Source organism: Gracilinanus agilis, chromosome 4 (assembly GCF_016433145.1).
Source record: "Gracilinanus agilis isolate LMUSP501 chromosome 4, AgileGrace, whole genome shotgun sequence".
Classification (NCBI taxonomy): Eukaryota; Metazoa; Chordata; class Mammalia; order Didelphimorphia; family Didelphidae; genus Gracilinanus; species Gracilinanus agilis.
In genome coordinates, this window is record NC_058133.1 from 219,005,485 (window position 1) to 219,021,534 (window position 16,050).

The 16,050-nt window shown below is 35.4% G+C and overlaps 1 protein-coding gene across 1 annotated transcript in view; it reads left to right on the forward strand.

Moving 5' to 3' along the window:
- Positions 1 to 16,050, forward strand: part of ABCA5 (ATP binding cassette subfamily A member 5) — a 172,899-nt gene that overhangs the window by 142,271 nt on the left and 14,578 nt on the right. Inside the window, exons 30-31 of the mRNA XM_044672184.1 lie at positions 11,781 to 11,898; positions 11,995 to 12,086. Of these exons, the coding sequence (XP_044528119.1) occupies positions 11,781 to 11,898; positions 11,995 to 12,086 (210 nt within the window). The remainder of the gene's footprint in view (positions 1 to 11,780; positions 11,899 to 11,994; positions 12,087 to 16,050) is intronic.

Below are 16,050 nucleotides of genomic sequence, written 5' to 3' on the forward strand. Positions count from 1 at the left end.
AGTGGATTTATACCGGGAATGCAAGGATGGTTCAGCATTAGAAAAACCATTCACATAATTGACCATATCAACAAGCAAATCAACAAAAATCACATGATTATCTCAATAGATGCTGAAAAATCCTTTGATAAAATACAATACCCATTCTTATTGAAAACATAGAAAGTATAGGAATAGAAGGGCCTTTCCTAAAAATAATAATATATATCTAAAACCATTAACAAGCATCATCTGCAATGGGGATAATTTAGAACAGTGATGGGCAAACTATGGCCCGGGGGCCAGATGGGGTCCCCTGAAATGTTCTCTATGGGCCCTTGACATTATTCCTAATCTGATGAATACAATTAGTAGGATACAATACAATGAAACTTTCAAAGAGTAGCCTTAGAAACAGACTGACAAGTGAGCATTTCTTCCTTTTCGAATAAATTTATTTTTTTTAAACCCTTGTACTTCGGTGTATTATCTCATAGGTGGAAGATTGGTAAGGGTGGGCAATGGGGGTCAAGTGACTTGCCCAGGGTCACACAGCTGGGAAGTGGCTGAGTCCGGGTTTGAACCTAAGACCTCCTGTCTCTAGGCCTGACTCTCACTCCACTGAGCTACCCAGCTGCCCCTAAATTTATTTTTTTAAAATTAGAATTGTGTAAATAGAAGCTAACAACTTCATGAGACATCAAAAAACAATAAAACAAAATGAAAAGAATGAAGAAAATAGAAGAAAATATGAAATATCTCATTGAAAAAAAACTGAACTGTAAAAATAGATCTAGGAGAGACAATTTAAGAATTATTGTACTACCTCAAAGTTATTAGACCTCCCACCCCAAATAGTCTAGACATCATATTACTAGAAATTATTAAAACTGCCCTGATATAATTGAGCAAGAGATTGCAATAGAAATGAAAGAATCCACAGATCATCTCTTGCAATATATCCTCAAATGACAACTCTGAGGAACATTATAGCCAAGTTCAAGAGGTCCCAAGCCAAGGAGAAAATACTTCAAGAAGTCAGAAAGAAACAATTCAGATATCATGGAGTCCCATTCAGGATTACACAAGATCTGGCAGCTTCCACATTGAAGAACTAGAGGCTTAGAGGCTTAGAATATGATATTCTGGAAGACAAGGGAACTCATGGTCATTTAATAAAAGAGAAGATTTCCAAGCATTCCTGAAGAAAAGACCAAATTTAAACAGAAAATTTGATGTCCAAATACAAATACAAGTAAAGCATTAAAAGGTAAATTAGAGAAAAAATTTAAGGACCTCAATAAGGTCAATTGTTTATATTCCTATATGGAAAGTTGATATCTGTAACTCATAACAATTGTTATCAATTGACACATGTTAAAACCAGTGGAAATGTGTGTTGGCTATGGGGGAGGGGGTGAAGGGAAAAGTAAGAACATGAATCATGAAACCATGGAAAATTTTTTCAAAAAAAAAAACCACAAGAAGTGTACATAAACAGTGCATTGGGAACAAGCTGTTTAGGATGTAAAAAAAGAAACTAGGAGTGAAAAAGAGGATTGGAGTGAGAGAAATAGGAAGAGAGAAGTAAAATGGGGTAAATTCCATCACATAGAGAGGCTTAGAGGGTGGAATACAATGGAGGGGAGAATGAGGATGGTGACTTAATACTTAAGTATTAGTTAATACTTAAATACTTAATACTTAAAAATATTTAATACTTGAACCTTACCCTTATTGGAATTGGCTCAGAGAGGGAAGAACAGCCAGAATCAATGGAGTATAGAATTATATTTTACTCTAGAGAAAATTAGAAGGGGGAAAAAAATGGGGTGTTTGGAAGGAGGGCAATATAAGGGAGGGAGAATTTGGGGGATGATTAAAAGACACAATAGAGAAGAAGGAGGGGAATAAGAAGGAAGGTAGTGGGAAGGGGAGTAATATAAGGAGGGGAAAGGGGGTGATTTAAAAGCAAAACACTGAGGACTTCCTGGTTAAGATGGCGGCAGAGTAAAAAGCAGCTGCTTAACCTCTCTTAACCAAAATATACAGGACTCCTCAAAAAGACATAAAAATAAATCCAGAGGAACAAAGGGACCCCACAAAAGGGCACAGCATTGGAGGTATGTGGAATCGGGGCATTCCCATGCTATAAAGGGGTGAAACAGCTCTCACTAAAACGTGAGCTGAGCAACCCCCTCCCCCACCCCACATCACTTACAGTGCCAAAGCCAGTGCACAAGAGTTAGAGCAAGTTTGGGGCATGGATTAAGTCCTTGGTAGCTACCTGGGGTCACCATGGCCTGTTTCTGAGAGCAGCAAGACTTAAGACCCCAAGAGGCTAAAGAACACGTGTAGACTTTGAACGCAGACCCTGAGCACAGGCACAAGTGCAGGCGCGGACACAAGCCCAGACACGAATCCTGAGCGCAGGCAAGGACTTGGATCTTGAGCAAAGGCTCGAACTTTGAGTGGGGACCCAGTGCAAAAGGGGTTCACAACTGTGGAAGCAACACCCTGAGACTGTTAAAGGAGCCTTGGGCAGAGGAACAAGTAAGGGGACCACCAGGAACCTTGAACCTGAGAACAACTGGGACCTCAGGAGCCTAAAGAGCTCAGACAGACCCTGAGTGTGAGGATAAACCTGAGAGGGCTCAGGGCTAACAATGGCAAGTCAGAGACAAGAACCTGAAAAGAGAAAGATCATCAAGAAGAAATCTTTTACAACTTTTACACAGATAAAATCCAGACAACAGAGCAAACAACAGAGGAGAACAAACAAGTAATCATATCCAAACCTTCCCAAAATAATGAAAACTGGCCACAAGCTATTGAAGAGTTCAAATCTGAGATGATGAGAAAGATGGAAGTGATTTGGCTAGAGAAGTGGGAAATAGCTCAAAAGGAAATTAACAGGTTAGAAGACAGAAACTCCCAATTGGAGAAAGATGCCCCAAAATCAAATGAAATGGTAAGCAAATTGGAAACCAAAATCTGGCAAGAAAATAAGATTAAAAGGCAGAATTTTGCAATTGGAAAGTGAGGCTCAGAAATCAAATGAACTGTTAATCAAATTGAAGACAAGAAATGACCAGATTGAAAAGGAAAACCAAAAGATTATAGCCTAAAACCAGTCCCTAAAGGCTAGAATTGAGCAATTAGAAGCTAATGATCTCTAAAGACAGCAGGAATAAATAAAACAAAGTCAAAAGATTGATAAAATAGAAGGAAATATAAAAATATCACAATTGAGAAAGTGACAGACTAAGAAAACCATGCTAGAAGAGACAATCTGAGAATCATTGGTCTTCCTGAAATAGCAGAAATTAATAGAAATTTGGACTCCATACTAAAAGAAATTATTCCGCAAAATTGCCCTGAAGTTCTACAAAAAGAGAGCAATATAGACATTGAAATGATCCATAGATCACCCTCTACACTAGACCCAGAAAAGACAACCCCCAGGAATATAATAGCCAAATTCAAGAGCTTCCAAGTAAAAGAAAAAAATTTACAAGAAGCCAGAAAGAGATAATTCAGATATCAAGAAGCACCAATTAGGATCACATAGGATCTGGCAGCCTCCACGCTAAAAGACCGCAAGGCTTGGAATATGATATTCAGAAAGGCAAGAGAACAGGGTCCACAACCAAGGATCACGTACCCATCAAAATTAACCATATACTTCCAAGAGAAAGTGTGGGCATTCAACAAGATAGAAGATTTCCAAGTATTTGCAAAGAAAAGACCAGGACTAAATGGAAAGTTTGATATACAACCACAAAAATCAAGAGAAACATAAAAAGGTAAATGAGAAACAGAGGGGAAAGAAAGAAATCTCATAATTTTTAAAATTTTACTCTTTCAGGCCTTCAATAAGATCTAATTATTGGTATTCCTATGTGGAGAAATGCTATGTATAATTCTCTGTAGTGAATTCTATTCACTATTCCAGTATTCCCTATTATAGCAATCAGAAGAATAATTCATAGGGAGAGGTTGGAATACTAAATGGTCTAAGATGACATGGGGGATTGGAAAGAGGGTTGTGAATAGTAGGGGACACCAAGAGAAACTTGAGTGAATAAGAAAAATAGGATATTCTATTACACACAAAGAGGCCATGGGAAGGAGAGGAAGAGAGCATTAAGAGGTAATAGTTAAACCTTACTCTCAGTGTAATTAACCCTGAGAGGGTTGAGTAGCTTTATCCATTGGTATATAAAACTCTATCCAACCCTACTGAGAAAGTCAGAGGGGAAAAACCAGGGAGAGCACGGGAGTAGGGAGGTCATAAAAGGGAGGGGAGAAGAAGGGGGAGGAAATTCATTAAGCTTTAAAAATAAATAGAGGGGAATAATAAGGGAGAGAGTAGAAAGGGTAGTTAATCAAGGAAGGGGACAAGGGTTACTGGCATAAAGCAAACCACTGGTTTAAAAGGTAATACTGTAAGAAGAAGTGGTAGAACTAGGAGAGGATACCAAAATGTTGGCAAATACACAACTGCTAATTATAACTCTGAATGTGAATGGGATGAACTCGCACATAAAAAGGAAGCAAATAGCAGAGTGGATTAGAAACCAAAATGCTACCATATGTTGTCTACAAGAAACACATATGAGGTGGGTGGACATACACAAGTTTAAGATTAAGGGCTTGAGCAAAATCCTTTGGGCATCAAATGAGAAAAAGAAGGCAGGAGTGGCTATTATGATTTCTGACAAAGCCAAAGTAAAAATAGATATGATTAAAAAAAAACAGTGAAGGTCATTTACATCCTGATTAAAGGCATTATAGACAATGATGAAATAACATTGCTCAATATGTATGCACCAAATGGCATAGCAACCAGATTTGTAAAGCAGAAACTGGCAGATCTCAAGGAGGAAATAGATAGGAAAACCATAGTAGTGGGAGATCTAAATATTCCTCTTTCAGATCTAGATAAATCAAACCAAAAAATAAATAAGAAAGAGGCAAGAGAGATGAATGAAGTCCTAGAAAAATTAGATTTAATAAATATGTGGAGAAAAATAAATAGGAACAAAAAGGAATACACCTTCTTTTCAGCTGCACATGGTACATTCACAAAGATTGACCATGTAATAGGGCATGGAAACATCGCAAACAAATGCAAAAGAGCAGAAATAATAAATGTTAACTTCTCAGACTATAATGCAATAAAAATAATAATTAGTAAGGGCACCTTGACAGGCAAATCAAAAACTAATTGGAAATTAAATAATATGATTCTCCAAAACCAGCTAGTCAAAGAAGAAATCATAGAACATTGTACTAGAAACATTAGCAGTAGCAATTAGAGAAGAAAAGGAAATTGAAGGTATCAAAATAGACAATGAGGAGACTAAGCTATCACTCTTTGCAGATGATATGATGGTCTACTTAAAAAATCCTAGAGCATCAACTAAGAAGCTCGTAGAAATAATCAACAACTTTAGTAAAGTTGCAGGATACAAAATAAATGCACATAAATCATCAGCATTTCTATATTTCCAACACATCACAGCTGCAAGAGAAACACCATTCAAAATCACCCTAGACAACATAAAATACTTAGGAATCTACCTAAGTATTTTATGTTGTCTAGGGTGATTGGATTATGTTGGAGGGAATGCGGCAAAACTGGGACATTAATGCATTGTTGGTGGATTTATGAACTGATCCAACCATTCTGGCTGGCAATTTGGAACTATGCTCAAAGGGCTATAAAAGAATGCCTGCCCTTTGATCCAGCCATACCATTGTTGAGTTTGTACCCTAAAGAGGTCATAGGTAAACAGACTTGTATGAAAATATTTATAGCTGTGCTTGTTGTGGTGGCAAAAAACTGTAAAATGAGAGTATGCCCTTCAGTTGGGGACTGGCTGAACAAATTGTGGTATATGCTGGTGATGGAATACTATTGTGCTCAAAGGAATAATTAACTGGAGGAACTCCATGTGAACTGGAAAGACCTCCAGGAATTGATGCAGAGAGAAAGGAGCAGAGCCAGAAAAACACTGTACACAGAGACTGATATACTATGGTAAAATCGAATGTAATGGACTTCTGTACCAGCAGCAATGCAATGACACAAGACAACTCTGAGGGATTTATGGTAAAGAACGCTACCCACATTCAGAGGAAGTACTACAGGAGTGGAAACAGAAGAAAAATAACTGCTTGAACAGATAAGTTGAGGTGGACATGATTGGGGATGTAGACTCGAAACTACCACACCAATGCAACTATCAACAATTTGGACATAGATCTTGATCAATGGCACATGTTAAAACCAGTGGAAATGTGCATCAGCCTTGGGGGCTAGGGGGAATTCGGGGAGGCCAAGGGGAAAGTAAGAGCATGAATTTTGTAACCATGTTAACATTTCAAAAAAATAAATATTAATAAATGTTAAAAAAAAAAAGAAAAACACTGGTGTGGAGGGAAGGAGTGAAAGGAGAAAGGGCAGGATTAAAAGAGGAAAACAAGATGGAGGGGAATACACAGATGGCAGTTATGACAGTGAATGTAAATGAGATGACCTCAAAGTACAAATAGAAATAATTACTACTTTCATTGAAGAGGATGACTATAAGAAGAGAACATATCAAAAAATTTGGGATACAGCCAAAGCAATACTTGGGGGAAATTTTATATCCTTGAATGCTTATGTCAAAAAGCAGATCAATGAATTGGGCATGCAACTAAAAAAACTAAAAGAACAAATTTTAAATCCCCAGTTAAAGGCTAAATTAGAAATTCTAAAAATTCAAAGAGAAATTAATAAAATTTAAAGTAATAGATACATTGAGCTAATAAATAAGATTGAAGCTGGTTCTGTGAAAACACAAATAAAATAGAGTATTAGTTAATTTGATTTTTTAAAAAGAATCAAATTACTATTATAAAAAATGAAGAGGACAATTTCACATCTAATGAAGAGGAAATTAAAAGTAATCCTTAGGAGCTATTTTGCCCAATTTTGTGACAATAAATATTATAATCTAAGTGAATTGAGTGAATTTTTACAAAAATATAGATTGCCTAGATTAACAAAAGAGGAAATAGAATACTTAAACAATCCCATCTCAGAAAAAGAAATTAAACAATTGTCATTGTCAGTGACCCCACAAGAAAGAATCCCTAAGGCCAGATGAATTCACAACTAAATTCTATCAAAGATTTAAAGAACATTTAATCACAATACTATGTAAACTATTTGGCAAAATAAGCAAAGAAAGAGTCCTACCAAATTCATTCTACCAAACAGACCAATTTCTTTAATGAACATTGATGCAAAAATCTTAAATAAAATAATAGCAAAGATACTATAGCAATATATCACAAGGATTATTCACTATGATCAGGTGAGATTTATACTAGGAATGCAAGGCTGGTGTAATATTGAAAAAACTATCAGCATAATTGACCATATCAGTACCTACTAAAAGAAGTCACATGATTATCTCAAGATGTAGAAGAAGCCTAAGTAAGACCAGAAGTGAAGCAAGGATGCCCATTATGGTCACTATTATTTAATATTGTACTAGACTCAGCAGCAAGAATTAGAAAGAGAAACGCCATTTAAAATCACCCTAGACAATATAAAATACTTAGGAATCTATCTACCAAGACAAACACAGGAATTATACAAACGCAACTACAAAACACGTTGCACACAATTAAAACTAGATGAAAACAATTGGAAAATTGCTCACGAGCTAACATAATAAAAATGACAATCCTACCCAAATTACTTTACTTATTTAGTGCCATACCTATCAAACTACCAAGAAACTTTTTTACTGAATTAAAAAAAAACTATAACAAAGTTCATTTGGAAGAACAAAAGATCAAGAACATCAAGGAAAATAATGAAAAAAAATGTAAAGCAAGGCCTAGCACAATGGCCAGCAACCTTTTTGGCTGTGAGAGCCATAAAGGCCTACAGAAGGAGGAGGATGGGAAGGTGCTGGAATATGGGGCGGGGTCTGAAGGACCCCCTGGGGCACATCCTGGGGCTCTGCCCAGACTGGCTGGTCGGGAGGTAGAGCCAGATATGGCTCGAGAGCCATATGTTGCCAACCCCTGGCCTAGCAGTACCAGATCTTAAACTATACTACAAAGCAGTGATCATCAAAACATTCTAGTACTGGCTAAGAAATAGAAGGGTGGATCAATGAAATAGATGATGCATAAGTGACCTCAGCAGTCTCATGTTTGATAAATCTAAAGATCCCAGTCTTTGGGATAAGAACTCACTATTTGACCAAAAACTACTGGGAAAATTGGAAAACAGTATGGAAAAAATTAGGTTTAGATCATTATCTCACACTATACCAAGATAAGTTCAAAATGGGTATATGATTTAAAGAAGGACATTATAAGTAAATTAGGGGGATAGAATAGTTTTTCCTGTCACATCTATGGAGAAGGGAAGAATTTATGACCAATCAAATGATAGAGAACATTAGAAGATGTAAAAGGAATAATTTTATACAAACAAATAGAAGGGAAGCAGCAGAAGCAAAATTTTATAACAAATTTCTCTGATTAAAGGTCTCATTTTTCAAACATAAAAAGCCAAGTTATATTTATAAGAAGCCTAGTCATTTTCCATTTGAGGAATGGTCAAAGGATATGATTAGGCAGTTTTCAGATGAAGAAATCAAAGCTGTCAATAATCATATGAAAAAATGTTCTGAATCCCTCTTGATTAGAGAAATGCAAATTAAAACAACTCTGAGGTACCACCTCAGACCTAGAAGATTAGCTGATATAACAGTAAAGAAAAATGATTGTTGGAGGGGATATATCAAAATTGGTACACTAATGGATTACTGGTGGAGCTGTGAATCCAACAGTTCTGGAGGACAATTTGCCCAAAGGGCTATAAAAGAATGCATAACCTTTGATCCAGTAATACCACTATTGGGTCTGTATCCCAAAAAGATTAAAGAAAATTGAAAAGGGGAAATCATGGGGATGTCCCTCAATTGGGGAATGGTTAAATATATTACGGTGTATAGTAGTCATGGAATACTATTGTCTTATAAGGAATGTTGAACAGGATGATTTCATAAAAAGCTGGAAACACCTAAATGAATTGATGCAGAACCAGATAAGCAGAATCAGGAGAACATTTTACCCAATAACAGCAATATTGTGGAACAATCAAATATGATAGTCTTTGCTATCAACAGTACATTGATCCAGGATAACACTGAGGACTTATGAAAAAGAATACTATCCATCTCCAGAAAAAGAACTATTAGAGTAGAAATGCAGATGAAAATATGATTTATCACTTGTTTATTTGGGTATATATTTTGGAGTTTTAGTTCTATAAAATTATTCACCTCCAAAATGAATAATATGGAAACATGTTTTATGTGATTATACATGTATAACCCAGATTCAATTTCTTATCACCTTTGTGAGGGTGGAAGGAAGAAAGGATTAAGACAATATGAATTATATAACTTTGGAAAAATTATGTGGAAATTTGTTATTAATGTAAAAAATTTTAAATACATATTTAATGTGCAAACAAAAGATTACCTATGAAAATTTGAACTTATATATATATTTAACATGGTAATACCAACACTGTCCTGCATGTTTCCACTTCTGAATTTCCTTCTTTTCTATGTAGATTTTTTTAGTCTTTCATTCATTGATGTTATTTTCTTTTTCCTCTCACCCTGACAGTCCCCCTTGTACCAACTAAGTAGTCAAGCAAAAACAAATTTACACATTGTCCATGTCTGAAAATATTTGTCTTACTTTGTCCCTCTAGTCCATCATATCTCTACCAAGAGGTAGGAAGCATGCTTTACTATCAGTACTCTGGAGTCATGATCTGTCACTACATTGATCAGAATTCCATAGTCTAAGCTGTTTTCCATGATGCTGTTTTTCACTATGTAAACTCTTGTTCTGTTTATTTTACTCAGTATCAGATCATGCAAAAAGTGCCCTCATTTTAATATACATCTCCAATACAATAGTGTTAAGAATTATATTTAATATTATACTTTATATGTTAATATAATGTAATAATATAATTATTATATTATTGTTAGAATTGTAATAATACTTAGTATAAATGTGTTATTTTTCAGGGAAACCATTTAATAGAACCCATCTACATCAACCAGTATAGTGCAAATACCCACTGCCACTGAGGACCCCATTTCTCTCCTTGCTTTCTTCTTCCCCTCCTCTCCCCTCTCCTTCTTATTTCTACTTGTCAGGAGCTCCCCAGAATCTGGCCTGATTCCTTGAGTGCTCACCTGGCTTAGAGACTTGGGATTCTCCAACTTTATTCTTTTTTTGTCATATGGAGCACCAGCCGACCTTAAAAACTGCCTCCCAAGGTCCTTTAGGCCAGCCATTTACCCTGCTTTCATGCTCTGCATACTCCAGGCATTCACCTGGGATTGCAATCCACTCCACCACTATATCCTAAGGACTTTTCCATTCTATAGTGAACTATTTTTGGATGTTTTGCCTCCCCCAATTAAGAGCCTATAAGCTTCTTTGAGAAAGGGAATTTTCTCTCTTTTTTTTCAATTTTTTTATCTCTAGTGCTAAGATCGACACATTAAACTTGATGCTTGCTAAATGCCTTCACATTTATTAATAGTCATATTTCTGTCTAGCTTTAAATACAGCATTATTTCTCCCAAATAAAACAAAATATGTTTTCCAAATTAAGGTGAACTCTAGTGACTCCCAGTTGCCTTGATCATCAAATATAAACTCTCCTCTTTTTTGTTTTTAAAGCATTTCACATCCTTTCTCCTCTCTATCTTTCCAGACTCATATATCGTTCCCCTCTATCACTATGGTATAGCCAAATAAGCTCTTCTTCTATTACTAACAAACTACAATCCTTCTCCCACCCACATCTCTATGCCTTTGTGCTAGCTGTCTTCCATCCCTGGAATGTACCCTTTCCTCATCTGAGCCTTGTAAATTCTTTTTCCCCCTTCAAGATACAGCTTCAGCACCATCTTCTTCATGAAAGCTTTTAGTTTTCTGAAATTTCTTCTCAACCCAGTTTGGGTTTCATTACTCTGTGCTTATTCTCTGTATTAACTTATACTTTTGTTGTTTTTCCTTTTAGAATGCAGACTAATTACTAATAGGAATTATTTTGTTCATTATATTTATATTTTTGCCTTGTCCAGTAAGGGACATATATTGACATTTAATCAATACTTGATTGAATGCAATAGACTGTTACATTTTAATCTTACTGTATAACTAGCTTCTCTTCTTTTCTGGTTTTGCATATTTTGATGATATTTTATACACTGATATTTGTCATAGTTCATTTCTGGTAGTATATTTTATACTCATAGTATGTCTCTCCATTGCCCTTTGGGTGATATTCTGTTTTTGTTGTTCTGTCATTTTCAGTTGATTCTGACTCTTTGTGACCCAATTTGGAGGGTTTTTTTTGGCAGAGATACTGGAATACTTTGCCATTTCCTTCTCCAGTTCATTTTACCGATGAGAAAACTGAGATAAACAGGGTTAAGTGACTTACCCAGGTCACACAGGTAGTAAATGTCTGAGGTCAGATTTGAACTCAGGACGGTGAATCTTCTTGACTCCAGACCTGGCATTGTATCTATTCTGCCACCTAGCTGGTCCTGTGGTATTCTGTTTCCATAAAAATAAGAATGAAAGAATGCACATTGGGTTTATTCAGTGATTGTCATGTTTTATAGTTTATTCAATGTCAGGTTTTAATTCTTAGTTCATTCTTAAAATATTTCTTTTGTTAGAAGCCAGCTATTATGGTTTGCAGTTTGCATAAAGAATATGATGAGAAGAAAGATTTTCTCCTTACAAGAAAAAGAAAGAAAGTGGCAACTAAACATGTGTGTTTGTGTGTGAAGAAAGGTTGGTATTAAATTAATTTTTTCTTAAATGTCTCCTAGAAAAATAGTGCCCAATTTTTATTTCATTTCATATATGATTGATTTTGCATTTTTTTAGGAGAGATACTAGGATTATTGGGACCAAATGGTGCAGGGAAAAGCACACTTATTAATATGCTCGTTGGTGACGTTGAACCAACTTCTGGTCAGGTAGAGTATACATTTTCAATTATAGAAGTAAATGTAAATTAAACTTTTGCTGATGTGATTTTCATTCTGACAAATTAAGATTTAGGTTGTTCATTAATTTAAAAGTTTTGTTTTAATATTGATTTATATTATAGCAACAAACAAGTAATTTTTTTATTTATGAAGTTATTGGTGTCATAATTTTCTTTTGTAAAATTATTGTGAAAATTGATTATTCATAAGATTTAGTGAAGGTTCTGTACTAATGGACAAACATTTGGCATACAGACTTTTTTTAAACCTCTAACAAGCTATGTAACTGGAAAAATTGCTCAACTTGATTAGTAGAAATATAAAAAATCAGGGGCAGCTGGCCCAGAGACAGGAGGTCCTGGATTCAAATCTGGCCTCAGATACTTCCTAGCTGTGTGATCCTGGGCAAGTCACTTAACCCTCATTGCCTAGGCCTTACCACTCTTCTGCCTTGGAACAATACATAGTATTGATTCTAAGAGGGAAGGTAAGAATTGAAAAAAAAAGAAATATAAAAAATCCTACATTAGCAATATAAACAAATAGATGGTTTTAGTAAATAAATTAAAGTAAATATCAAAGTTGAGAAATAACTCATTAAAATCAGTTATTTTGTCACTAGAGGTCTGTAACAAACTTTAATTGGAGATTCTATTTTTTTTCATGATTCAGGAATATAGTACTTTGAGAAAATCAAATTAAGTGAAAATTTCTATAATATCAACAGAGTAATATAATGCATTTTTCACATAGACCCATGCTTTTACAGTAAGTTTATCTCACATTCATCTGAGTTATAAAATAATAGCCAAAAACAAGTAGTGATTATAGAGCTATTCCTGTAACTTACTCCCTTAACTGCACAGTCTTCCATTTTTGGTCTTTGGCTGTGGTAGCTTCTGTCACCCCTTCCTTACTTCTTTCCATTTTGTATCCTTCCTCAGACATGAATAGCTGAACATACATCTAGTTATCAGAGAGAGAACAAACATCTGAAGGGAGGCAATCCAGCAGGGAAGAACCATCATTCCATGCTGGGATAGGTTATAAATCTAGCTGCATTTATCTATCCATAGAGCTTTCTCAGGGCAGGAAGTCTGTCCTTTCTCCCTTCTTCTATCTCTTCCCCTACCAACCTCCCCACAAATAAGAAGTGCTCTTAAATTGCCCAGCTGTGAGAGAAATTGCCAAGACAGAATATGTGGAGAAGAGATAAAAAAGTGAAGTGGCCTGAAATAACAATACCTGATCAGAAAAGGAGTGAGTTGCAAGGAAGGTATAGCAACAAAATTCCAAGCAGAAAATTTACAGAAGATTTTTCTTAAGAGAGAAGAATAAACTAGAAAAGGTCACACTAAACATGAAGAAATACTGTGCCATGATAGAAAATGTCATTTGTTGAATTTATATGTGTGTGTGTGTATTTATTTATTCATTCATCTTACTTGCTTGCTCATTTATTTATTTATTTATTTATTTAGACATTCATTCATTCATCCATCCATTTATTTATTTATTTATTTTGATTGAAAGTGATAATGATTTCCAAGCCTACTAATCATAGTAGGCCTGAATACTTCCTAAAAATTGGATTTAAGATTGTAAAATAACTGCTGAAGGAACTGTTTGTTACTTTTTTGTGGCATTTGGGAAACCATTGATAACTGTACCATAAGGACTTTAATTGAGAGGTTTTGAAACAAGACACTGGGGGGAAGCACTTGACAAAACAACGCTCAGTCCTCCTCAGAAGTCTAGAGATATTACTAGACTGTGAATAGGAGAAATGAGCTAAGCAGCACCACAATGAACTTGCTGAGGACAAAGTATTTGTAGGGGGTTTGACAGTTGTTAAGGGACAGATTACTTCCTCCCTCATTCTCATGAACTGTAGTTCTTTATCTTTCTGGAATTTACAGTGATGTAAGAAGGGATACCATAGGTACTCAATCTCAAACTTATAAGGAGACAGTTTTTATTGTAAATTGGGCATTTCTGCAAGCATAAAGGGGCAGTGCTATAGTCCCAGGAATGCTATTTTCTGCAAGAACACTTGGTCTGGCATAGAGGGCAACATTAAGGTCTCAGCAAAGGCATTTGCCTATAGTATCTCTTAGCTTAAAATGGTTTAATATTTAGACCTTATTAGAACATATCATCGCCTAGCCTGGCATAAGGGGACAGAATTCAATCCTGAGCAGCATTTTGGACACAGATAGGAAGAGATAGCCTTTAGGCTTTGGGCCAAGGGTGGAGGACTTTTGTTCTTAACCCAGGGACTAGCTCTTGACTATAGCAGAGTAGGTACAGGGAGGGAATCCAGTAGCAGCGGGCAATGGCAGAGCTCCAGCAACAAATGGAGTGTCGTGCAAGGAACAGAAAGAAGACTGGTTTGACAGGATCACAGTTTAGGGAGGTCAATAATATACAATTAGTCTGGAAAGATTGTTAGGAGAAAGGTTATGAAGAACTTGATCATAGTGACAATCAGGAGCCACTGAAGTTGATTATATTGGGGACATAGCTGGTCATATCGATACTTAAAGATAATCATTTTAACAGCCATGTATAAGATGGAATGAAGGTTGCTGAGAAAAACAGGTGGATTGAAAAAGATATTATAGAGATTGAAATAATACTGTTGGGTTATATGAGATGAGAGGAAGAATCAAGGATAACTCCAAAGCTATAAACCTGGGAGACTTGAAAAATGGTGATGCTTTTGACCAGAATGAGGGTGGATTTTCAAGAAAAGATAATCAGTTCAATTTTTGACATCTTTGAGTGTGAGATCTCTCTAGATAACCCAGTTTGAAATGTCCAGTAGTCAGTTACTGGTGCAGATTGAAGTTAAGGGGAAATACTGGAGCTGAATGTATTCTATGCATTGCTCATTCTTTCTACTACTTTATATATTTGTGGGGACGTGTGGCCCAGCTTTATGGGAAGAATGCTTAATAATTGTTCTTCCTCTTAAGCCATTCTAGTAAATAACTTTGTGTTATTTTATATATTACCCATGGAGTACTTTAAATATGGGTTAGTAGTTAGCCCAAAGGAGACCTGTCCTGTGAGTGTTTAGTTGGGGAGGTAGCTCTGGAAGGAGTGCTACATTTCTGTATACATGTTGTTTATGATCTTAGAATGTTAGATCTATTGAATGCAGTGTCTCTTTCATTGTATCATATCATATCATATCATTGTATCCCTAGCAACTAGGTGCCTACCACATAATAGGTACTTTTAAATATCTAATTTAGTTTAATTTTTCTCAATTATATATTAGCAAAAATTTTAGCATTAACTTTTTAAAATTTTAGGTTTGGAATTGTTTCCTTCTCTCCTTCCTTTTGCCCTCAGAAGACAAACAGTTTGATATAGATTTGGCCCACTCATTCTTTAGGATTAGATTATTTAGTTTTTAATTAATTTTTAATCTATGTATCAACAATCCTTTATTGAATATAATTTTTATTGCTTTATGGTATGGAAAGCATGTATGTAGTATTTCAGCTTTTCTGTATTTGTTTATGAGGTTTTTATACCCTGCTATATGGTCAGTTTTTGTGAAGGTGCTTTGTAGAGCTGAGAAAAAGATATGTTCCTTTCTATTCTCATTCAGTTTTTTTCACAATGGTTATCATATCTAACTTTTAAAAACCTTTTTAACTTCCTGCTTATTTTATGGCTAAATTTATTTACTTTTGAGAAGGGAAAGTTGAGGTCTCCCACTAGTATAGTTCTATTGCATGTTTCCTCCTGTACATCATTTTACCTTTAAGAATTTGAATGCTTTGCCATTTGGTGTGTAGATGTTTCATATTCTTATTATATCATTTTATTTTAGCATTCATCTGTTGAGGTGCATGGGTATTCAAAGAGACTAAAACTTCTGGTATGAGGGCTTGCCAAGCCTTTTTTTCAGGGCTGCTTAGCCACCTTTGATGTCCAC